This window comes from Ahaetulla prasina, chromosome 1 (genome assembly GCF_028640845.1).
Source record: "Ahaetulla prasina isolate Xishuangbanna chromosome 1, ASM2864084v1, whole genome shotgun sequence".
Classification (NCBI taxonomy): Eukaryota; Metazoa; Chordata; class Lepidosauria; order Squamata; family Colubridae; genus Ahaetulla; species Ahaetulla prasina.
The window spans coordinates 198216125-198241367 of record NC_080539.1 but is presented as its reverse complement, the minus strand read 5'-3'; the positions used below and the strand labels follow the sequence as shown (position 1 = coordinate 198241367).

Here is a 25243-nt window from a genome sequence, read left to right as displayed (position 1 = left end):
AGGGAATTTCACATGTGAGGCAGCATTCCATATCACTCCACTTCTGTGTGATTTATGCTTAGGAAGTATTGAGCTACTGTACTGTAAGTAGGGAGATACCCATTGGTGGTATGCTGGGATGAAATCAGTAGGCATTGCTTCAGGCTGATCATAAAATGCATCATCTGAATAAATAAGGTCACCAATTAATTAGTCATTATATTGTTAGTCAATAATATTAATTGAATTACAGAAACAGCTTCAAGAATCAACCAAATTTTATTAATCCAGGTGGATGAGATATTTGGGAATTACAAAAAACAGAGAGCAAAGAAGGAAAGGTAATTATGACTTTCTTTTGTGACAGCAGAAAAGAATTTAAGATTTTACTTCGGCATGGCATGTTAGAATAACTGCAGTTAAAATTATTCTTCCTAAAATTCTTTTTCCCAAACATTTTCAATTCCTTCGCTTATTTGATTCTGCATATGGGGAAAAAAATCTTCATTCTTGGAAGAATTACAGTATGTATTACAAATATGTAACTCTAAAAGAATCAGATAAACCATATCATATTTGCAAAAGTATGATAGAAGTTATACAGAGCAAATCCTAAATATCATTTCATACTTTTTGCTTAATTAATATTATGCGGAACATGAAATATGCTCAACAGATACAAGCTGGGTCAGCCTCCCCAATCTGTCAAGACAATACCGTTCCTGCCCAATAATCAGAAAACTTTGTTCTAGAAATTGGGGGAAAAAGTAGAAACAATTTCCAACCCTAACTGCTCCTTTCTTCTCCCATTCCAATCAATATATTGTGCAGAGGAATGAGGTTATTTTTTCCCTTGGAAAAAAAAAAGCATCCTTTGAGACATAAAGCTTAGTATATAGTAACATTCAATGCTGCAGAGGGCTCAAAAATAGCCCTGTATTCCATTTAAACGTAAAGTGTGACTACTGATGAATCTCAGGTTTCACAGTCACCAGATGGAATAAAAATAGGCTGTTGAAAATCAAAGGCACATTGGATTAGCTGTAGATGCTCTCCACCCCACTGTAGAAAAGGAAATATCCTGATACGTGTGAAAATCCATTTTTGTACTCTGACCAAGAAATATGCTTAGCTGGACAGATTCCATGCTATATACCCAGCTAGGATTAGACCTTTTGCTGCCATCCCCTGTGACTAGGAATAACTGTAACATAACATCTGCTTGCTGAAGGAGACGTCAATTGAATCATGTTGCATATGAAGTCTGGTGCAAGGAGACATGGAGAATTAAGCAGAAGCCCTAGTTGTTCATTAAGTGGGGGTTAGTCCTAAATGCAGCAAAAATGGCTGTGTTCCTTGTGCAGTGAGATTACAAGTTCTCCTGAAACAACAGACATGCAGGAATATCTCACAGCAGAGAGATGGGAAGCACGGTGGCTGACACCTATTTTCTCCAGAAGCACAGCATATGTACGAAGTAATAACTTGCCTTTTCTCAGTATTGAGACCAATATCCAAACTGACATCATTATTTCATTCTTTCCTGAGTATTCCATCTACACAGATAAATTATTTTTCCTATATCCAATTTGAAATATGCCTGACTCCTGGATAGCTTATAAACAGAAAAAGAATATCATGCTGCCTAGGACTAAGCACCCAGTTGCAAACCAAATATAAAGGTTACCGAGGACAGCAAATTACTATAGCTCTTTAGTGCCATTGTAATTTTAAATGGTCAGTATATGAATGGTTGTACCAGTATTTATATCGGGCTGGGGTGCTAAATCTGGATAGGGAAAACTCTTGAGAGCTAATATAATGTAATTTGGGTGCTGGACTAACATGAGGGAGATGCTGCTTCAAATCAATCCTTGGCCATACTGTGTGACTTTGGCTGATCAACCCCCTCAGCTCAGTTTAATTACCAGTGTTTTTATTATGGGGAAAAATAAGGGGGCTGGAGCACGCTGCACAAGCTCTTGAATGAAACACGATGCAAATTTACAAACAAATATTATGAGCTGCCTGGTAACCTTTCACACGGTTTATTTAATCTTTTTTTCTTTTTGGTTTCTCCCTTCTACCCTACACGTTTCTTCCTCCTTCCCTCCCTTATTTTACCATTATTTTCACTTTTCTTTGTATTTCTGTATTTTATATTTTGATAAATTAATAAAATGTTATTTAAAAAAAAAACATTTTTTAAAGCAATGAGAAACACACTCAAACCCCCCCCCCTGCTTCTCCATGGCCCCAACGTGCAAGACTTTTACAAATGCTGCTGGTTGTTAAAGAGTTTTCTGTTGAAATGGAAAACTTCTGCTGTCTCTAAAGGGGCACTTACACTGGTAAAATATCAGCACCCGGTTACAAAGTCAAAGGCAAGAGGCCAAGGAATCCATGTGAAATGTTGCCCAGGACTTTAGAAAAGCCCGACTGACACATCACAAAACTCCCTTCAAAGCAACTGCTCTTGGGTGTTGAAGAAGAGGTACTTTGCTGAACATTACATAGGTAATCAAGGAACAGTCTTAAAAAATGCAAGACTTTATTAAGTTTTGACCGGAAGAGGAAAAGGCATTTATATAGTGCTAGGTGCTATCAGAAAGAAATATGAGCAGAGGTATGTATTGTCACATCCAACTTCTGCAGCTAACTCTCCATTACGGATGACATTCAGAGAATGTCCATGAAGTCAGAGGAAAATTTTCAAATCAGTTCTTGGAGGACCGTGTGCTTCCAGAGCTTGTTTCAAATTCAATCCATCAAATAAGTCCTCACATAGATATCCAAGGTACAGTAATATACTAGTGAAAACTTTGGGGCTATCAGTAGGAAATGTCTTGACCAAGAGCAAGACTGACAATGTCCTGATTCCAATTGCTCCTCCTAAGTCAGCTAAAATGGAAGCCTCCAAAGCTTCTCCCTTTCTCCCCCCCACCGCCTGCCCCAACCATGGATTTCATCTTACCATCTCTTCTCAAAGGTGAATGTATTTATTTAATTAAAAATTCTTAAAAACATACATTTTATAGAATAACCACTAGCCATCTGCAATAAACAGATTTCCAATTTAAGGACATTTCTTCTCAAATGGTTTGGGAAGCTGAAAACAATAATGAACCGAAACATTTAAATACAGTTGCACAAAATAAGATTAACTGACATAAATACTATACTGAAATCCAATATCATGTGTAAGTGGTTAATTTTTTTTGTTCAGTTCATATATGTACATTAAAAAAGCTTTAAATACAAGGACAGCAATTTCATCCCTGAAGAAAGTCAAGGCAATGAATTTTGCTCCATGCTATAAGAATATACATGACTGGCTCCATAACATCCTTTCTACAAATAGCAGGCCACTTTCTGTTCATATATGAGATGTAGATCCAGCAAAATCCTCCCTAGAAGGAGAAGAAAAGAATTTTTTACCAATTCATCATTGCTAACCCCTAGGTCACTTCCCACACTGTTCTGGAAAATCCCTAGAGTCTAATGGGAAAAGAAAGAAGGAGTGGACAAACAACACCTCTTTAAAAGGCAGTGTTGAACTCACAAGAACTTTGGGATCTAACTAACCCATGATTTGACTAGTGATTAAACAACCCATTTTCTACATATGCGGCAAACAAGGTAGCTGTAGATTCCAGGGGAAGAGTTTTTGCTTTTAACTGTCCTCTCACTCACTTTCATGCTCCAACATCTGAAGTGGTTGATTGGTATCTGTAGCAATATAGTTTGTTGTCTGCTCCACCACTCAGCAGCAGCTTTAACAGAGGGAGAGAGGATCAAATTATAATAAGACACTATTACAAACTAATTGTTTTTCCAATCAAAGGAGATGAAAATGCAAGATAAGAAAGTCCATGAAAACTATATTTTTAAATAATAATACAAAAATCACCATGACTTTTCTCTCTCAATAATTTCCAAATTGCAGGAAATATTCTCCTAACATTATCCCTAATATGGAAGAAAACAGAAAAATAGCCTCATGTTTGATTATTATATCATGAGAGTAAGATCTTCAAGGCATGAAGAAAAAAAACCCCAGCAACGTGATTCAAAATGTAGTATATCCCTGGAAAATCTCTACTTCTGTACTTGAAAAGGAAGCATCTTTATATCCAATAATACTTATAATTGCATAGTCATGCTGTTTCTTGTTCATGCAACTCCAGCTCAGTTTTGTATCATGATGTTGACTAGATTAATTATGTTTTAACAAATGCATCAATTTAATTTAATAAAAATAATGAACATAACATAGGAACCGCTCAACTCCAAACTCACCACCCTGGGCGGTGTACAATATAGAAAGTATTGTATAGAAAGTGCAATACAAACATTATAAAATAAATGAGAATTTAAAAAAACAAGAACCAAAAGTGAGTCTAGCTACTGTAACCACACAATTTGACAGGATCTCCAAATACCCTAAGCAAGACCTGGAAGAATAGCCAGGTGTTTAAGGCTTTCGAGATGCCATCAGAATAGCAACCGCCGAGACAGGAGGAGGAACCTCACTGCAGAGAAGGCACACTTCCTGGCTCCCAGGAGATGACACTGATTAATTGAAAGGCCTTAGCGTGCCAACTCTTCTATATCGAACCAGCCAGCATGATACCATGGGAGACAGATAGGCTATGTAGGGCTTTATAGATCATAACCAGCACCTTGAACTGGATCCAGAAGCATGCCAATAACCAGTGCAACTGACAAAGCAGAAATGTTCCACGTGCATAGCAAAGCATGCCTATCACTATCCACACTGATGCATTCTGGATCAGCTGGAGCTTCTAGGTATCTTTAAGGGCACCCTCGTGGAAAAAGCACTGCAATCTAGGAATCAACCCATGATGGTTTATTTAATACATCTTGTTAAAACAATTACTTGTGTCATACTCACTTCGCATGAGGAGTGACTGTTTAACAAGACTTGCTAAGTAAACCATAATGGTTTGATTCCTAAATGTTAAACCGTAAACAGAAGGGCAGTTTTACTAAGCAAATAAATAAATGCATACATACATGAGTAACAGTAATTTGTAGAATGTAGAATGGCCACATTCATATTACATTTAAGCAAAAATGAAACAAATCACATTATGTTCTTTTAATCAGGACATTCTGAGCTAACCTTGGTCTATCTAAAACCAGAGAGACAAGAATTCATGCATAGAGGCTACCCTATAAAGTAAAAATAATGTTATCTAATTGTCCTATAAACCCAACACTAAGAGGCTTAGCTTATTTTGTTAGAGTGGGTAGTGAAGGGGCTGCAGCCGCTTGGGAATTTTGCAAAGGGATCTTTCTACAAAATTAGCCGAACCTCAATGCAAAAAACAAAACAAAACGCCCCAACCTGGATGTAAAAATGAGAAGGAAGGAAATAAATAATTTGGATCTGTTGAAACTCAGTTCCAGTTTACTATCTTTTTTAAGCCACTTTTTATTAACATAGCTTCCCTTGGTTCAATTGTTTTGGTTTTGAAGAAAATGAATTCTAAATATTTATATCTCTAATAGCTGGGATGAGATTGAGGAAGAGGACAGGGCCCTTGGGACTGCAAGCTCAATCGTTTGTTTATGATATCCATGTTCCTCTTGGCTTGCCAAGGCTGCTGCTAGGGAGGTAACATGCAATTAGATTCATGGAGCAGCGTCAGCCTCTTTGAGGGAAGGGGTGGTCCCTTCTGCCTTGAAGGAAGCCCAGTGCACCTCCTGCTGAAAAAGCTATTGCTGGATTCAACAGTGTGGAAAATTTCTATCTTGTCTTCAATTGTCCTTTTTAAAAACTGGCTGGGCTACAGCTCCAGATGGCCCTTTTGGAAAAAAGATCATCCAGGGTTGGGTTGGAGTGGTGCTGCCATCCTCATTCTTCCTGATCCCTCAGTAGCTTTCAGTTTACCATGGTGTCCTTCTGGACCATCTGTAAGGATTAGCGGGGGGCAGCATGATGTGGCAGTGCTTCTCTGCCTTTCTTTGTGGCACTGTTACTGTTGTGTTCTAATTACTGTTCTAATCAACTGGGGCAGGAAGCATTGAAACTGAAGCCCCTAACTTGTGGGTGTTAATATTAGCTACATTAGGTTGTGTGTGGGTCATCAATTGGTTTGGGGTTGACAACAATGCTGTCAAAATCTTGTTCAAGTGTCTAGTAGGTTTAAGAGTTTGAATGGAGAGGAACCGACTCAGGCTCAACTCTAACAAGACTGAGTGGCTTCAGTATTTGAGCCCCCCAATCCCAGAAATTTTCTAGATGGGGTTACATATCCCCATTTGGGCCTCGTGGGCAATCTGAGTTTTTCTACAATAACAATTTATGCTCAAAGAACAAATGACAGCTGTGGCCAGGGAGGCCTTTGCACTGCTCATTCACACCCCAATCACCAGAAGGGATGATTAATGCAATGTGCTGGGCTGCCTCAGGAAACCACAGGGCTGCCCCAGGAAACCACTGGGACGCTGCAGCTGATCCAAAATGGAGGATGTGAATGATGATGAGGATGCTGTGATATGCCCATGTAACATTGCTGCTCCACAAGCTTCACTAGTGACCACTTACTTGGCTTTCAGATTACCAGCTCCTTTATGACCACAACTGTGTCCCATTTTACAATCTTTCTTGCCACATTTGTTAAAGTGAATCACTGTAGTTGTTAAGTTTGTAACACAGTTGTTAAATGAATCTGGTTTCCCCACTGACTTTGCTTGTCAGAAGGTGATCACATGACTCCAAAGCACTGCAACCATCATAAATGAGTCAGTTGCCAAGCATCTGAATTTTGATCATGTGACCACAGGGATCTGCAACGGTCGTATGAAAAATGGTCCTAAGTCACCTTTTTCAGTGCTGTTATAACTTTAAATGGTCACTACATGAACTGTTGTAAGTCGAGGACTACCTGTGCAGACTTTCATGGTATCATTGTAATTTCAATCTTTCATAAAATTACTATTTAAAAAAAGGCTTTCATAGCATAGGAATTACCTATCTCTGACTCATCCTGTACAATCCTATAAAGCAGGGGTATCAAACTGATGGCCCGTGGGCCCATGCATCACACGCAGGCCAAGCCCACCCCAGCTCCGCGAAGGGAAAAACATCGCGAAACATCACGTGACAGAGTGAGTTTGACACCTGTGCTATAAAATAAGTATGTTCTATGTCCCAACAAACAAACAACGTCATATGGTGGGAGTTAGGAAGTTTGCCTTCTCTGTTATGGTAACTACCTCTCATTTTTATAGAAGATTCCTGTGGTTTACCTTATCTTAGCCCTTTGAGATAATCTTGGAGAATTTAAGAAGTTGTTTCATTCTAAAACAACAAATTGTCTTTATTTTCCCTCGTTTGGAGGCATTAAGAAAAACAGGAATGCCTTAAGTCTCTTGAAGACTTAAATCCCCCAACCACCAACTCCTAACAGATTGCAATGTCTGATCCAACCATCTGAAGTATCACATTACTTGACTTTAAAAACAAATGGAATCCTAGCCCTAAGAAAAATGACTCTGCTCCTTTACTACCTGGGCTATTTTCCCCTTTTGTGGCATTTATACATATTCATGCATTCATGTGAGATTCATGTGAGTTTACATACGCAGTACTAACTTTTTTACCTTTTAACATTAACAGCAATTTCAATCAATTTTAAGTGTCCTTTTGTGAGTTTGGATAGTGGCTATAGTACTTTCTCCTGAGAAGTAAGAATTACCTATTCTATACTTTCTTGAAATATCAATTCTTACCCCAGCTTCGGTCCACTCCACACAGAAAACTTTGTCTTCATGAGCTGCCAAATCATAAAGAGGAGCTTTGCAACTGATGAGAAATAGATTATTAAATCCAGTTTTAGTGTTGTGTTGTTACTTAAGTAGAATGACTCTGATAGTTCTTTGCTGAAACAAAGCTTCCTCTCAATCCATTTTGTCTCCAACTCCTCTCTATTTTCTTTTTCTTTAAATGTAAATCTATCAGAACACACATATTGTCCACCCATTTGAGATGAAAAAAAAAATCTTACTTAAGTCGATCTTGATTCCTGATAATGTTCATAAAGATCATTTACTTTTCTATGTTTTTTCCCCAATTTCCCAATGTACCAAGTAGCTTTTTCAAGACCAGGCATGGTATGATAGCCTTGCAAGCGCTTTAGTACTAAATTCAAATTAAAAAAACAATATGTTGGGCTTTACAGTATTCACAAGTTAAAGTGATTATATCACTTTATTTATTTAATTTATATGCTGCCCATCTCACAGTCATTGGATTCTGAGTGGCTGACATCATGTACTGCAAATGCTTTCTGGTAGAGAATTTGGAGGCACAATTTGCAAAATTTACTGGCATGTTCAGATCTAATGGGCCAACAAGAATATCTGTGAAGTAAGATTTTTCAACCAATGAGTATATTTTAAAGCAAGAATTTTCAAAACCTTAAAGCTGCAGTTCTTTATTTTGCATGTTATATAGTAATCTGAAATCATATATAAAATACAACAAAAGAGAACTTCAGATTTCAGCTTACCTCCTTGTATCCCAGAGTTTGACAATGTTATCTAAAGAACCAGAGATAAGTTGCTGCTCATGAGTAGGAGACCATTTCACTGAAGTCACCCAGCCAGTATGTGAGGTGAGAGAAAGTAACACCAAAGAGCCATCTGAAACAAGACAGATTCAATAGCCATAAGGTACAATGTGACACCAAGATAAATGCATACTTAACACAGAAGCTTGTAATGGTCTTTTTGAAAATGCAAGAAACACAAAATCCTTTGTAGGGTTCTGATTTTAGTTGGCTAAAGTAGACGCTGACAGGCAATCTGATGTAGTGATGCTGGACTATGGATGGGGAAAGCTGAATTCTAGTCTTGTCTGAGGCACTCAGCCAGCTGGATGGCAGCCATTCTCTTTCAACTTGTAATGATATGTGGGAAAGACCTTGGGAGAGAAGGAGGAGAGATATTGCCTAGCGAATGTCAGAATTATTCTCTCTCACAGAAAGCATCACTCCCTTGCTGGATAGTGTGTGGGGAGGGGGAGGGGTTTGAAAGGCCTCCTTAGTTTCTTGAGCAGTAAAGGAGATGTCAGATTTGTACATTCAGACTTGCATGGTTGTTATACTGTAGCCTTAGAATAGGGGTGCCAAATAGATTTTTTTGAGGGCCGGATCAGCATTGTAGTTCTCCTCTGTGGGCTGGCCGGGGGGTGGGGGAGATGGGATGGGCCTCCTGCAGCACCCTGCTGGCTAAAATGGGGTGCCGGGGGGGGCATGTGCACCCCCCACGCCTCATTTTGATTGGCGGAGTGCTGCAGGTAGCCCTCCAGGTCAAAAATGTTTTGGCTGCCAGAAGTACCAATGGTCTCCTATTCATGAGCAGCAACTTTTCTTTTTCCAGGCCGGCCCCGCAGAGCAGATTTAAGCACCCTGCAGGCTAAAATCTGGTTTGACACCCCTGCCTTAGAGTAAAGCAAAATTATCTCATCTGGTTGGTTTTCTGTCTGCTATTAGCCTCCCAAGTAGACCAAACAGAAAAAAAAAACCCAATGATGAAAACTAAAACTAAACAACTATATCTACTTTATTTTAAGGCTACAGGAACAAAATCTTAAAGTACAAATCTCCTACAGTCTCTTTTTATCACCTGAATAGTTAGGGTGGATCTCTTTAAAGTTTCTTTCTCTGCCCATTACTGTATTTTTCACATTTCCCCCCCCCCCAAAAGAGGGTGAAAATTTGGGTGTGTCTTATATATTGAATGTAGCCAAAAACATGAGGCATGGAGGAGGTGATGGTCTATCGCAATCTCTGTAGCCTGAAAGCTGATTGGGGGTATTCAAGGCGGCAGATCCACCCGCTAATCAACTGTTCATGCTGAATCAGGCTGCAATAATGTGCTGAAGCTGACCTGGCTATTCGCTATTTGCTGCAAGGACTGTCAGAGTTTGCAGCAAGCAAGCAAACCACAAGCAGAGGAAAGGCGTTTCAGCTTCAGTTTTAGTTTCAGAGATCAGCACAGCATGCAGCTTTAAAACAATTGATCTAAGCCACGCCCAGGCTCCTTGCTGTCTCCTTCCTTGTTGTTCACATAGCAAATACTGTTTCAGTTTCCAAACAGCCCTCAACTCTCTCTCACACAGTGACAGGACACTATCCAGATGAATACCGATGGATGCTGGTAGGCAGAGGCAGAATTTTTTTTTTCTTATTTCCCTCTGCCAAAACTAAGGTGTGTCTTATGCTCCAGAGCGCCTTACACTCTGAAAAATATGGTACTTAGTTGTGGGCGACTCATGCTATTATCTGATCATTCCCTAGGCAGCATCCCTCTCCACCACCCCCGCCCCCTTTTATTATGGTCATTCTCACATTCCACTACATCACTGATATCAATCTTGCAAGTCTGGAGGTACAATTCTCCCACCATTTCTTTTACAGCCCAAGAAACTAGGGAGGGTCCCTTTTGAGCCTTTTGCTCTACCCACTATCCAGCTGTGGGCTATGCCTTTTCTTCTCTGACCTTTCTCTAGGCAGCATCTTTTTGCCCCATTACTCAAGGTCTTTCCCACATACCGTCACATAGCCCTATAAAGATGTTGCACCAAACTATTTTCAAAATGTTGCCAAGAAAATTTCACGGACCTGTCAATAGTCACCAGTAGCCAACATTGACTCGAAGGTCGACACCACTGTCACTTCAAGGTAGTCCAGACAGGAAACCAAAATGTTAAGTAATAATACTACCTTTATTGTAAGGTTACTATAATAGAAACTTGCAGTGTGAAAGCACCTCTCCCCTCTCTTCTTTTACTTTCCAGAGAACGAAGGAGGGACCCTTCTGATATCATTACTCTGCTCCCTTCTTTGGACACAAATTTTGCTTATCAGATGGTTGCAGCTTTTTCTTCTATTTCCTAAAGTTATTCTTACAGCCAAGTAACTAACACAGGGTAGAGGACAGATGGCATCTCAGCTAGACAGAGAATGATAGGGGAATAATCCTAACACAGCCTTACCTGTACTATTTGTGGCCACCATTTCAGAACTCAGCCACTCATGAGCTGAATAGTTTCCTTCAAAATGTAAACTAGATTGTTAAACTAAAGTGTCATGATATTGATACAACTATGGAAACAAGTCACCTATTGGCCATCAGGAGAGATAGGGATCAGCTTCACTAACATGGTATAGTATAGCATAGTATAGTAGAAATGTTGCAAAGAATCAGGTAAAGATCTTTCCCATCATCCCAATCCTGACTCTTTGATCTGGAGATGCTAGGATCTTCTGCATGTAAAGTATGTCCTCTATCACTGTGTTTGCAACAAGAGGCCGAGAAGGCAAGACGTGGCCATTACTTTTCTGCCACATCAAGAATGCCACATTATTATTCAAGGAATAAAGCCTTATTAGATAGCACATTCCAAAGCACATGAATTCTGTACAATGCTAAGTCAATTACTCAACTCAGTAAATGAGTGACCTTAAACTTGAAAAATCAAGGCACTGAAAAAAATCTCATAAATAAATATTCACTTCTACTCACCTTTGGTCCGAGGATCCCATAACCGAATGTGTCTGTCAGTGCTCCCAGAGGCTATACGCCGACAAAGTGGTGAGTAGGCTATTGAATTAAACACTTTGTTCCCTGTCTACGATACAATAAAAAATGTGATAAGTAGCATTTTATAGAAATTCCCTTTTGGAAAAAAATAAACAAATTAAATGCAGAGAAGTCATGTTAAAGTGGCATTTACCAAAGTGGATTTAAAGCTTCCAGTTTCAACATCCCAAATTTTAATGGTGTGGTCCCATGAAGCACTGCAGATTTCATCTGCATCTGACCAAAGTACGGAAGACACGGATTCTGCATGACCAGAGAGGGTTGCAATGGGAGTCTAGACATGAGGAGTAAAACCAATAAAAAATGGGTAACACTGGGTTTCTTAAAAATGGAAAAATCTGATTATCAATTAAAAACTAGATTGAGGAAGTGATTTGGAACATCCCAGACAATGGCGAACAGCTTCCATAATGTTGTCAAGTAACATGGAACTTTCTAAAAGCTTGAGAGAGATGTTACTTTAGAAAGCATTAGCAGAACATATTGGTATATGGGCAGCTGAGTAGAACCTTGGCATGTCTTAGTCATAGTTACATTCCTTGAGAGTTCAGTTATTTAAGTGAATTATGACTAGAGGATGCCATGTGAAACACTAGCGAAACAAAACTGAACTTTTGACATAAAGCTCTTTGGGAAGTCTTAAGATAATAGACAGCGACAGCCAATTTCATTCTGAAGTATAGGTCGGGTGGGGGGGGACATCACTATCAGTCATCAACCCTGACAACTGCCCACATGAAAGGCTGTCAGGTCTGATTCCACTCATTTCTTTCTTACTCTCGTTAGTCCCAGCTGCTCGGTTTTTTGCTTTTTCCTTGGTCTGTTTACTACTTCTTCCATCTCTGCTTCATCCTCTTCATCGGCAGGTACTGAAATGAAAATGAGATAAGACAAAAACAGGGAAGGCAATTATCATACTTGTAATCTCAAATAAATATAAGTAGCCTAAATTAGCTACGAGTTATATTTTATCTCTTGGGTTTCAACAGATTTTCAAAGTTCATTGCAGGAAATGAAAGGAGAGAAACAATCTGGATCTTTTCTTGGATGTTATTAAGCAGGTACTCTGTCTGTCTGTCTATCATCTATTATCATTTTCTTATGCATTGTGTTCAACTTTATGGAATGTGAAGGATAATTCAAATCTTGAAAAAGATAAATTTGTTTTTCATAGAAATGTTCTATCTCTGATGTCGTCAGTCCAACCAGATAATAAAAAAAAATTATTTAGTCATGAAATTTACCTTGCTAACAACCCTCAGGGAATGAAAAAGTCTAGTCTTCATTTCTTTATTGTACAAATGAGATTAAATGGGATGGAACTAAAGTTGAATTCCATTTATTCAGGCTTCTCAGCATGAAACTGGCTTATCATATGCTTTACATGATGTGCCATTTTATATATATGACTGTTATCATACTTTGTAGCTATAGAGTCAAAAGTAGCACCATATGTGTAGTAATCTACAATTTTGCACTAAAATGCTACATTTAGAATTGTCTGTAGACAACAAACGCAGCATGTTTGTACGATGGAAATACATTCATAACTGTTAGGAAGATGTGTAGGCTGAAGGGGTGACCTGTGGGGAAAAAAACATTCTTATATCTAAAATATTTCCCTTACCTGCAGACCATATCTTCAGCATTTTATCCCAGGAGCCACTGCAAAACTAATAAAAAGCACAACATTTGAATAAAAAGGTAAATATCTGATTTGATCTGATTCCAGCTAAATTAATATTCTTGTGTTCAAACCAAATTTGCACTGAATCCTGAGAAAGTTCCTCATCATGTTCCTCCTGGATGAACGGCTGTCGTTTGAAGATCATTTGACGGCCGTCTCCAGGGGGGCCTTCCACCAGGTTTGCCTGGTTCGGCAGTTGCGCCCCTTCCTTGATCGGGATGCCTTGTGCACGGTCACTCATGCGCTCGTTACCTCTCGCTTGGATTATTGTAATGCTCTCTACATGGGGCTCCCCTTGAAGTGCACTCGGAGGCTTCAGTTAGTCCAGAATGCAGCTGCGCGGGTGATAGAAGGAGCTCCGCGTAGCTCCCATATAACACCGCTCCTGCGCAGACTGCACTGGCTACCTGTGGCCTTTCGAGTGCACTTTAAGGTGTTGGTTACTACCTTTAAAGCACTCCATGGCTTAGGGCCTGGGTACTTACGGGACTGCCTGCTGTTACCACATGCCTCCCACCGACCCGTACGCTCTCACAGAGAGGGACTTCTCAGGGTGCCGTCCGCCAAGCAATGTCGGCTGGCAGCCCCCAGGGGAAGGTCCTTCTCTGTGGGGGCTCCCACCCTCTGGAACGAACTTCCCCCGGGTTTACGCCAAATACCTGACCTTCGGACATTCCGTCGCGAACTGAAGACACATCTTTTTATTCGCGCGGGGCTGGCTTAAATTGATTTTAACAAATTTTTAAATTCTTAGAAATTAATTTTAAATGGGGTTTTTTAGCTTATTATATATTTTACTTCTCAGGCCAATTTTAAAATAAGTTTTTTAACTGCATTTTAAATTTGTATATTGTACCGTCTGTTTTATTCTTGCCTGTACACAGCCCTGAGTCCTTCGGGAGAAGGGCGGTATAGAAATCAATTAAATAAATAAAATAAATAAATCATCAGCTCTCCCCGCTTATCCAACCTGCCCTGGTAGTGTTGCTGCAGCAGCAGAGAAGCTGATGTTCCAATTACTTCCAGACATCAGTGGCAGAAAAATATTCTCAGTGATTCCAACAACACTGAATGTATAGAAGCCTCCAGGATCTTCATAGTCTTAAAATGTAAAATCTCTGCTGCCACAATGTTCCTCAACACTGCTGCCCCCATTATTTCACTAATCCAACTCCAACTCAGATTAAGAGATTTTAGTGTCATCAACAAGTCAACAATGCAATTCATATATGATATGACAGGAATCCCTAGAAATTCAGGAATGAAAGAAATGGAGGACATAAAACCAGCATATGTTATTTGTTAGATACAGTATATATCCCTCCTTTCCCCTACCTGAACCTACACCCCTCTAGTCCTAATCCATCAGCTTTTGCAAACTCTAAACATCTGTATTTCATTAAAACCTTGGAAGCAAATGCATTTAAAGCCCTTGGCAATTGTAACTGATGTTATTTAAAAACAATTAGAGGGCCAATGCAAGCCATCATCTTACAAGACCTGTAATGGAATGTTACCTAGATTCCCAGGAGGGTAGGAGTACATTCCAGAAGAGCAAGGGACAATGTAGTTTAGATAGTCTGTGTGAGAGAAAGAGGGTGCAGATGAGTCCTCCCTAATAGTTCCCGGGATAAATGATTTATGGTGCAAGTAGTCTGCTTTAGTTTGGCAAGATTTCTGTCTATAAGTGAGGAGCAATAAAGAAATCTGCTCACAAGAATCACAATCTGTCTTTCTTAGTTTTCAGAGCCTGACAAGGCCATGTTATGAGGTTTTGATCTGAATGTTCAAAAGAACTGCAGTAGTACTTACAGTACAACACACCTGTCTACTTTTTAGAACACGAGAGCAGAGGAGGAAGGCATATAACTTACTTTGGTCCTTGAACTATCCACAGCTACAGATTCTACGCTTCCTGCGTGTCCCCTGCAGCAATGAAGAGCCCTCACTTTGTTCCTTTCCACGTTCCATTCCCAGAGCAAGATAGTCTGGTCCATAGAGGCACTGAGCAGCAAGCATGACAAGCTGTCTGAAGAATATAGGCAAGGACAGAAATACTGTATACTGAGCATTTCCTAAACCAATCATCCAATTTCACTCTACCCCAGAATCAAGTAATAGGATAAAAAAAAGCAAAACTGTACAGCAAAACCATAATCAGATTTAGGGTATTTAAAATGGGACAGTCCACTACACCTAAAGGAAATATAATACATACATTTTAAGGAATATGAAGATCAGTGGTAATCCATAACTAGTGATTACCATTTGTGAACCAATAATCCTGTATGAGTATTATCTGTCTGAAAAAGTAATAGGAATATATGGGATTCTGAGAATCATTTAACCTCATACAGCTCCTCTTAGCCTTTGAAGGACAACCTCTTAGGCAGACATTGCCTATGTTTCTAAAGGTGAAATCTAGATGTTGCTTTAAAACCCGGTTGTTTTTTATTTTACTTTTCAGTAAACTTACAGAATTCCAGCTACTATATTCCTTTGCATCTTGCTGAAATGCCAACATGGATCAATGTTGCATAAACTTATAGTATTAAGAACACAGCACTTTCTGGTGCTGTAAATTAGAGATACAGCCCAACTGCTATAGCCATATCTATGTCAGAAGCACAGCGGAAGGATAAAAGCCAGTCAAACATCCTCTTTTATACTAAGGCTGGGTCAGAACTGGGTCCTTTTCACTAAATCTAGAGTAAACATTAAGCCACATTTTTATGCATTTTAAAATAGCATGTAGCTCAGCCTTAAATAACGTAAACGCTTCCCCCTTTCCCCAGTTTCATGAATTGTCTCTCAAAACAGGAGAGGCCAGGAGAAATGTCATGACTTCAGGTAAGCAGAAATCTGAAACAGCAGTGAAATCTGGCCGGATCTATCCAGCTTGAGCGGTGGGAGGCTCTGCCCACCCATCCAGACATCATTAGGTCCCATTTTGGATCCATTTCACCGCTGATCTGAAGCCTCTTGCACTATTGTTCCTGCATGTAAATAACACCAGGACAAAAGTAACACAGACCAGTCAAATCTGTGAAAGATGTGAAAGCTGCAGATCTTTTTTCCCCAAAAATCCTTAACAAATGTGAAAGAATTCTAAAGACAACTGACGATTTAGCTACAAAGAGACAGCCATCCTTTAGTGGAAATCAAAACAGCAACAAAAAACCCCTGGACTGACCATAATAAAAGTCTGTCACAAGATTTTTGACAAAATGTATTTTTTCCTACAGACAACGAATTTTACTTACCTTTTTTAACCCAAGCTACATCTTTTACCACATCTACATGCCCAGCAAGTGTCATGATAGGTTTGCCTTCTACTGACCAAATCCGGGAAGTCTGATCATAGGAACCAGTCAAGATCCTATGGAAGTCAAAAGCAAAGAACGTTTTTGAAGCTGTGCACAGGAGTTTTGCCTCTAAAAATTTCAATTATACCTATTGAACAGAACTTTCAGATTCTATGCAAAGCCGTATTTTTGTAAATGTAATGCCAAGATGTGACTGGTAATGAATTATGAACACTGTGCATAGTTCAAAGCAACCCCCATTTTTTCCTAGAAAAATATAGCTATTCCCCAATAATTCTTATTGTCTTTATAGCCATATAGCAATCATTACTGTTTACTATTTGAATGCCATGTCAAGGTGTTTATGAGGTTCAAACACCTTTCGCACTGTTTAGAAATTCCATATTTGTGATTTGTTAACAAAAACAATTTAAGTCAGGCCAGAACTTGGCTATTACAAATTTGAAAATTTATGACCAACTCCACCCCATACCCATTTATTCTCCCATTAATTTACGAAGAAAAAAGGAAACAGAAAATCATATTTGTCTGAAAAGAATGGAAAGAGCTTATTGTAATTTAGGCTTTCTACCCTTACTTTTGAGGCCTCAACTTTTTCTACGACAGCAGCTGTATATCTGGAAAACAATTTTAACCTTATTTAATTTCACTGCTTCATTTTTTTTTCTTTTAACAACCTAGTAATCTCTTGCATTTGAGTGGAATCGGGGCAACTTAATGGAGTTCAAGCATTTACTGGCCGGACGCCCTTTTTGATGCCTATGTGGAGTTTGCAGCTGCATCCAGAGAGAGAAATGTCTGCTATCTAGGATCAAACTCACAGCCGAGAGCTCTACTTCTAGGCCACTGCACTGCTCAATTTCACTGCTATTTCTAAATAGCAATGAAATGTCTAAATAATAGAAATGTTCTTATTTTGCCTGGCTATATTAGTGTAGGATAAACGCTCATTGAATTAATCACTTACCTAAAACCCCGATGTAGGGGGAAAAAGATGGATTATAAGAATTTCTGAAAGAAGCAATAGTTCCTCAGAGAAATTAGTCTTAAAACTGATTTAAAAGACTTTTGGCAAAGGACAATGACAATACTAATATAGCTGGCAAGAGCACCTTATTCCTAAACTATTGATACACAAGAGAGAAAGGGACAAGGAAAGATGGATAATCAGAAATGAAAAAGTGCCAAAAGCTAATTTAAAAATATCTTGCCATTCTTCTGTGGCTTCAATGGAACTGATCCAGTCATCATGTAGCATGCATTCTTCAGGCTGGGGTGCTGTATACTTCTCTACATATTCAATTTCTACTACATCTTCCTGTACGCATAAGAAAGAAAGAAAAATCATCTACTGTACTATAAAACATAATCTAGGAGATAAGAGATTAAGCCTATAATCTCACTTCCTAGGAACAGAAAACATGTTGCTGTATTAAATAGATCCCATCAACCCTAATCAACATGGCCAGTGCTTAGGAATGCTGGGAGGTTTTATCATCATCATCTAGAAAATGACAAGTTCCCAACCTTGTCATTTACTGTCCCTTGGAAATATAGTCCCTTGGTTCAATGGAACCAAGGGACTATATTTCCAAATCAACATGCCACTGCCCATTCGCTCATCCATTGCATTTGAATTCTAGAACCTGTCAATTCCATGGTGGACATTACTGAGTTAGAATCAGAATAGTAGTAGTCACCTTTCTAGTGGTCAGAAATATAGTTAAATATATAACCTTAAAAAAAGTAACTTCTCACGGTCATTCACTTTTCATTACAGTGTTTTTGAGTTTGGGAAAAGTTGAACAAATGTTCTTTGTATTGAGTTTTGTCTTCAATCAGCATAACGGGCACAAGGGAATAGATCTAATTTTTTTTCTTCCTTCCAAATATGCTCCAGATAGTTGGGGGACACTTTTGTCCAGGTGGTGCTGAGTATGGGCAGGTAGGAACTCTGCTGCTGGGCATGTTCAATCTATTCACATGAGACTGAATCTTACACTTTAAAAAAAAAAAAAAACAGAGTCTTTGCTTAAAAATGGTAATAGGCATTGGAACAGTACTCAGTTACTACTGTTAAGCAAAATCTCATTTTAGACTTCCTGTTGGCTTCCCTATTGACTTTGCTTGTGGAAAACCAGCAGGGAAGATTGCAAGTCACAATCACATGACCATGGAATACTAGGCTGGTTGTCAAGTGGCTGGAACACAACCACATGATTGCGGGGATACCGTGGACAACTGTAATTTTGGGGACCGCCCATAAGTGCCACTAATTCAATGCCATGACAACCTCAAGCAGTCACTGAATGAGATGTCAATAATTGAGAACCACCTGTAGTGTTTTAGTCTTATACCTGTATGCTTGCAAATCTGACAGATTAAGTCATCATTATAAAAGGCATTACTAGAAGTGGCTACCAATGTAGCTATTAATGTAAGTGAATACTGGTTGACACTATGTATCTGAAAACTCTACAATGCAGAGATTAAAAATAAATAAATAGGCAGCATACCCATTCAAATCTTCTGCATTGCTTCCAGGAAGAAAATTGCACTGCATTTTTAAAAATACATTTCTGAGAAATGTTAAAAATTCATAACATTCACCTCTTTCTTCAAAAAACATTAAAATGGCTTACTGTTGAAATATTTTCCATTTCCATGTGTTTGACCAGAGACATACGCAAGAACTGTCCTTTGACAAGGAAGTCAAATTCCACATATTTGTGGTCATCTAGAAACAAATCAAAGGTATCAAGTTACATAAGTTATAACTTTCATTAAGAGCAGATTTGGAAAATGGATCGTCTCTAAGATATAGTCTCTCTTTCGTTTCTCTTGAATAGCCCTATTTTTTTAAACAAGTTTGCTTTCCAGACCACTAGTAATATTACCAATATACATAAAATGGAATGCAGAACCTTGGTTTTTTTCCAATCACGCGTTTTGCTAGACTCCTTTACAAGATATATTACTTCCTCTGGACTGCTTTTTAAAAACAATCATGAGAACAAAACTGAGTTGTTATTGCAGACAATATGGCTTCATTCCAAAGCTGCTGAGATAAAAATTTGTCTGTGTAGAGAAGCATCTAGGGAAAGAAAGATTTTTTTCTAACGTTTGTTCTCATTTCAAGCAAATGAACATTCAATCGTAGGTAAATACTACTATATTTTGAATGGAGTACCCAGCCTGACATCACTATCCCTCAGTCTAATCTATTTTTCCATACTGTGGGAGACACCATATTCATATCCTGGATTGGTGAAACGAAGCAGAGAGAGATCAACTGTTAAACAATCCATTATAATTTAATGCATGGATTACATTATAATCACGTCTAATTTTTTGATTAAATACTGAATCTGAAAACTCTATAGTAAGCGATCAGTTATCAAAATAAGTTAAGTCTGCATAATTATAAATCCAAAATAAATGTGATCATTTGTATGTTTTTGATACCTGATTTTACAATACCCCCGAGAGTTAGAATCAATATTGATGGCACCACATCTCCAATATAAACATACCATTTTTGGCTTCCAACAATTTGTTGATAATGTTACTGAGGTCAGCAACTTCAGAGGAAGCTTGGATAGAAAAGGGAACATCATCTACTGTATATCTATAGAGAGAAAAGAATCACATATTTTAAGCAAACATGGCATCTCACACTTTCAGCTCTCTCAGGGAAAAATATGGTTAATAATTTGGGTTTTCAAGACTTCCTCTCTGCTCAGAGAGAACACTAACAGGACTCACAGGACTTCATTTGTATAAGAATTCCACAGGAGGAGGAAGAAAATAACTTCAAAGTCTTGTATTCTGCATGCTGGTGGGCTTAGCTGTGAGCAATAAAAACAGTGCTCTCCTGAATGGCTTCTGTTTACAAGAACTACTGAGATATGCTCATTGCCAGGGTGGGCGACTGGCAACCACTTCCTACAGAGTAACCAGCAACTCTTACGAGGAATATAATACAGCCTGGTTCCAAGAAGAGCAGACTCAGCAGTTCGCCAAGAAAATATCTACAATTTTTTCCTTAAGTGAAATGATCAGAGGAGAACACATGGAAAAAATGAAAGCCTTTGTATTGGTGGTGCCCTAAACAGCCAAAGCAAAGATTAATAGATGCAATCTGCATTTGTGACTTGCAATTCCTGTAGCATATTTATCTTCCTGCCTGAATAAAGCATGTATTTATAGCCAATGCAAGCTTGTAGGCTATAATAGTTGGCTGGACACTACTAGAAATCCTACAAGACAATCCCCGCTTCTGAATGGTTGCACTGAGAAGGCCTCTCTGGGGTGTGAGTGAAACATCCTGAAAAAAACTCTGATTAACACCTGGACATTGATTCCCTGAAGCCTACATACCACCCACTAAGGCGTGTAAAGAAAGATTTATTCGATCAAAAACAAAACAAAAAAACCTTGGTTCTATAGCAGAAATTGGCAGTCAACCATAGAAACAAAAGTAGGAGATAGAATAAGAACCAAAAGCAAGTTTGAAATTGACAGAAACATGGTCATAGAATTCCTCTTGCCTTTCAATGAGTTTGTATCTCCAGAATGCTAACTTATATATTAGAGTAATGAAAGAATTATCTCATGGCTAAATACTTAGGTGCTATCACTGAGAAATTCTAACATACTAATGAAATGCTAGATGCCTGGGAAAAGTAAACATCTCTAAATTTAGCAACAAGGATTTAGGGAACTATAAATCAATCAGTCTGGAATTGATACCTAGGAAGATTCCAGAGAAGATTATATTGATCTTAGAAACAACATAATAAGTATGGGACTTTCCAGAAGTCGGCATTAAGAATTATCTAGACAAGGTTAGTTCTTATCTCACACTTGATCGGTGTGGACATTCTGTATTATATCTCAATTTCAGGAAAGTTGTACTCTATAAATGCCCATCAACTATTCCTCACCAAATTGGAAGACAAATGCAATGTTACAAAAAATTCACCTTTATTGGATGTGTTCAAGAGTCTTGGCAACTGTCTGTCTAGATATTTTAAGTTAAATTCTTATAGTTGGTGGTTGGATTCAATGATCTAAAATTGACACTTTGTAGTAATATGATTCTAAGAGAACCAGTATGATAAACACAATACAACTGTAATAGAATAGAATAGAATAGAATAGAATAGAATAGAATAGAATAGAATAGAATAGAATAGAATTTTTTATTGGCCAAGTGTGATTGGACACACAAGGAATTTGTCTTGGTGCATATGCTCTCAGTGTACATAAAAGAAAAGATACGTTCATCAAGGTACAACATTTACAACACAAATGATGGACAATATATCAATATAAATCATAAGTTATAAATTATCATAAAATCATAATATAAATTATCATAAATCATAATGCTTATAAGGATACAGGCTTCACATGACTTTTCAAATCCTAGCGTTGATATTAAAACCATAACTTCCTGATATAAATCCCAATCTGTATAAAGCTAGTCTACCTCACAGGGCATCACAATGGCACCACAACGTCACAACCAATTCAGAGAAACACAATGGCAGTGGCACCACAATGCTACAACCAATTCAGAGAAACCAAGTACAATAGAAATAAGCATGGTAGAAAGCTTTCCTGCCTGCAAAACTATAGTTCTATCATGTTCTCCAAGCAAGTTAGTTTTGGACTAAAGCTAAATTCCTTGTCATTAGCCATGCAAGTTGAATTTGGCGGGAACAGAAAATACAACTGTTTGGATGGCACCAAACTGCTTATACAAGTTTTACTATATTTCATTGGGCTTATTAGTTACACTCACATAACTTGCCTGGAAAATCTATAAATGAGTTAATAATTTTTACCATTTCTTTTTATTTCTATTATACAATTTTTCCATGAGTATTTTTACAAAACAGGCACCATCAGCTACTTACAACAGGTTTCCCACAAGATAGAAGGCAGGTGTAGTTCCATTTATTATGGAACTGTGTAGGCACACCTCCCCAATCTTGTCTACTTTCCTTCCTTCCTTGGTTTGATCAGGGAACAAGAATTCTTGCCCACCGGAACTCCTCTGCAGACAGACTGATATAGTTGGTTATGTACTATCAAGTGAGTGCTAACTGCAACCAATATCACTTCAAAATTCCGTTTTTGTTTTAATTATATTTCTATTGTAATCAGTGGTTAACAAATAAGCTGACTGTCATTCCAAGAAGCGGCAACCAATACAGTTTTTTTTTATTTTGTCACAAAATTATATACAAGCACATACAATGAAAGGAAACAATAGGACAGGGACGGTAGGCACTTTTGTGCACTTATCACGCCCCTTATAGACCTCTTAGGAATGGGGTGAGGTGAATGGTAGACAGTTTCTGGTTAAAGTTTATTGTATATAATGTTGCTCCCTGAAATCGTGGATGATGGGTTTTTAATCATTCAAATTACATTTGGGCTTCCCCAACAAAAACCTACATGGCCATTCCAAAACAAACTGCCTAAGTTATCCAACTGCCATAGTTACTATTAAAAGCTTGGTTAGTAGACGATACATTTGCAAAGCCCAGATGCGCTCTGGCTACGTTCTCAGCACAGGATCTTGGAGATCGCTTTCCAAAATTGCTTGCGTGGGGGCGGGGGGGAGGCGGGCATGCCCCTCTGCCTCCGTCTCGGCTTTGATTCGAACTTTAAGTCGAAGAGGGCAAAAGCTCTGTTTCACTTTCGGCCAAAAATGGTGAGGGAGGGAGCCAAAACTCAATTGGTGATGGTCCCATGCAAGGAGACCCTTGAAAAGTTACAGCTCCGATTCTCCTTCGCGGAGTCTTTCCGTTTCCACTTACTTCGTATCGCTGGTGAAGAAGCGAGCCTGAAGCTGTGCCATAGCAAAGATTGCGGCTGGCGAGCTCCACAGCGGTCACGCAACACGCGAACAGATGCCCGGCCTCTCCAAATCCGGAGATCCCACGTGGCTGAGAGTCCCCTTCGCCCAGTCCTGCAAGGCTGATGGATAGTTCCTGGAGTGATTAGTAAGGTCTACTCTTAAAGGTCAGAACTCAGCCTTGGAGTTTTAATATTTCTTCTTTCCACGAGGAGGAAGGAGAGAGCCCTGATCTGGAGAACATTTTCTTCCCCGGTGCTGTTTTTATTTTTTACTGTTTCTCCTCTCTAACCCGCGTGTTATCGTGGAAGTGGTCTTGCAACCCTGAGCTTCCACCACGTCTATTCTTTAAGAAATACGAACAGTGCCCTGACATTGTGCAGCGGTCGTTCGTAGTTTGCTCGTACAATTCCAGACAGAGGGTGATTCTGTCAGTTTCAGTATTTTATATTTTATTCTCTCGTAGCACTGATAATACAGTAACCCAATGGAGGGAAGAATAACTAAATGTGTCCTGAAGTTTATTTATTTATTTATTTATTTAATTCGATTTTTATACCGCCCTTATCCCGAAGGACTCAGGGCGGTGTACAGCCAAATAAAAATCCACAATATACACTTTAAAACAAGACTAAAACAAAACATATTACAAGATGGCCAAAATTTAAAACAGTTTAAAACCCTAGAATATAAATAGCCCCAGTTAAAATTTAGTAAAACTTCTAAGCCAGTCCCGCTTGAATAAATAGATGCGTTTTCAGCTCACGGCGAAAAGTCCGAAGATCAGGCACTTGACGTAAACCAGGTTTGAAAGTCATTTTTTAACTTATTTCTTCTCTCTTTTTAATTTTTTCCCTGTCCTTTTTTTCCTCTTGTACTTTGTTCTCCGTCTTCTGAGTTTAGTTTGTCTTTTATTTTTGTAATTTACTAGAGTAGCCGAATGGTGACCGTTATATTTGGGGATATGTTTTTTTTTGTATGTCCATGTTTTGTTTTTGCAAACATTTGCTTTACTGCTGGCGCCCCCCACTTTAAACTAGCATTTCTGTAGACTCGGTTAAGTCGGATAATGTAATTCAGCCGTTTCCAAGCTAGTATTTTCTCAAATGCCTGGGAATTTAGGAGAACTGAAATCCATCTCTATCAGAAGTGCAACAGGCTTGATATAGCTGCCTTAATTTTCTGATGAGGCCCGAGTTTCCCAGCTACTGTACTCATTTTCATTATTTCGTTAGCTGATTATAATTTCAACCCTCTGCAGAATTAGACTTAAGAAAGCTCTTTTAGGGAGTAGGCGAATTCCCATCGGGAGGATCACGATTTAGGCGTGTTTACTCAGAAGTAAACCCCTCTTTAGTCAGGGCGAGTCACGTCGAATTGAAGTTCTAAGCCAGGCACCCGCTTTCTTCCGCTAAAAGAATATGAAATGAACGGAGAATGCGTATATTTAGAACAGAACAAGATGAATCAAACGCGCAGCTATCTTAAACTACAACTCCCATGATGCAACTCGCGACCGTATCATACGTTCGAGCAGCGATTTCAGTGCCTGCCTTCCATGCTCTTTTTATCTGAGACAAAAGCGGGGGCTGTTTACAGTAATAAGTTATACTGAATATATAAATTATGAATTCCGGGCTGCGTTAGATAGATTTCTCGGGTATGCAGGATGAAAATATTGGACAAAATTGTTTTAAAATTCGAACTTCGATATATGCCCATATAATATAGTTTTTGAATGCG

General features: G+C 38.7%; 2 protein-coding genes across 2 annotated transcripts in view; one reads left to right on the top strand and one right to left on the bottom strand.

Moving 5' to 3' along the window:
* Nucleotides 1–239: 239 nt before the first annotated feature.
* On the bottom strand, nt 240–23637 carry WDR12 (WD repeat domain 12). The gene is made up of 14 exons (XM_058186970.1): nt 23463–23637; nt 20163–20257; nt 19272–19366; nt 17841–17947; nt 16567–16682; nt 15178–15332; nt 13244–13289; nt 12394–12485; nt 11750–11890; nt 11539–11644; nt 8520–8652; nt 7741–7813; nt 3673–3752; nt 240–3389 (listed from the first exon to the last, which is right to left on the bottom strand). The coding sequence occupies exons 1-13, from the start codon at nt 23501–23503 to the stop codon at nt 3675–3677; spliced, it is 1278 nt and encodes a 425-aa protein (XP_058042953.1). The 5' UTR covers nt 23504–23637; the 3' UTR covers nt 240–3389; nt 3673–3674.
* Nucleotides 23556–25243, top strand: part of CNBD2 (cyclic nucleotide binding domain containing 2) — a 52413-nt gene continuing 50725 nt past the window's right edge. Inside the window, exon 1 of the mRNA XM_058186963.1 lies at nt 23556–23667. The gene's annotated coding sequence lies outside the window, so the exon portion shown is untranslated. The remainder of the gene's footprint in view (nt 23668–25243) is intronic.

What these genes read in the sequence shown, in the direction of transcription:
- WDR12 (XM_058186970.1), bottom strand. Translation starts at nt 23,503, where the DNA reads ATGGCACAGCTTCAGGCTCGCTTCTTCACCAGCGATACGAA. An exon ending in AAATGGAAAATATTTCAACA is followed by an intron (nt 17,948 to 19,271) that starts GTAAGCCATTTT and finishes TTATGCGTACAG; the next exon opens with GAAGATGTAGTAGAAATTGA. An exon ending in AAACTCTGGGATACAAGGAG is followed by an intron (nt 7,814 to 8,519) that starts GTAAGCTGAAAT and finishes ATTTCTCATCAG; the next exon opens with TTGCAAAGCTCCTCTTTATG.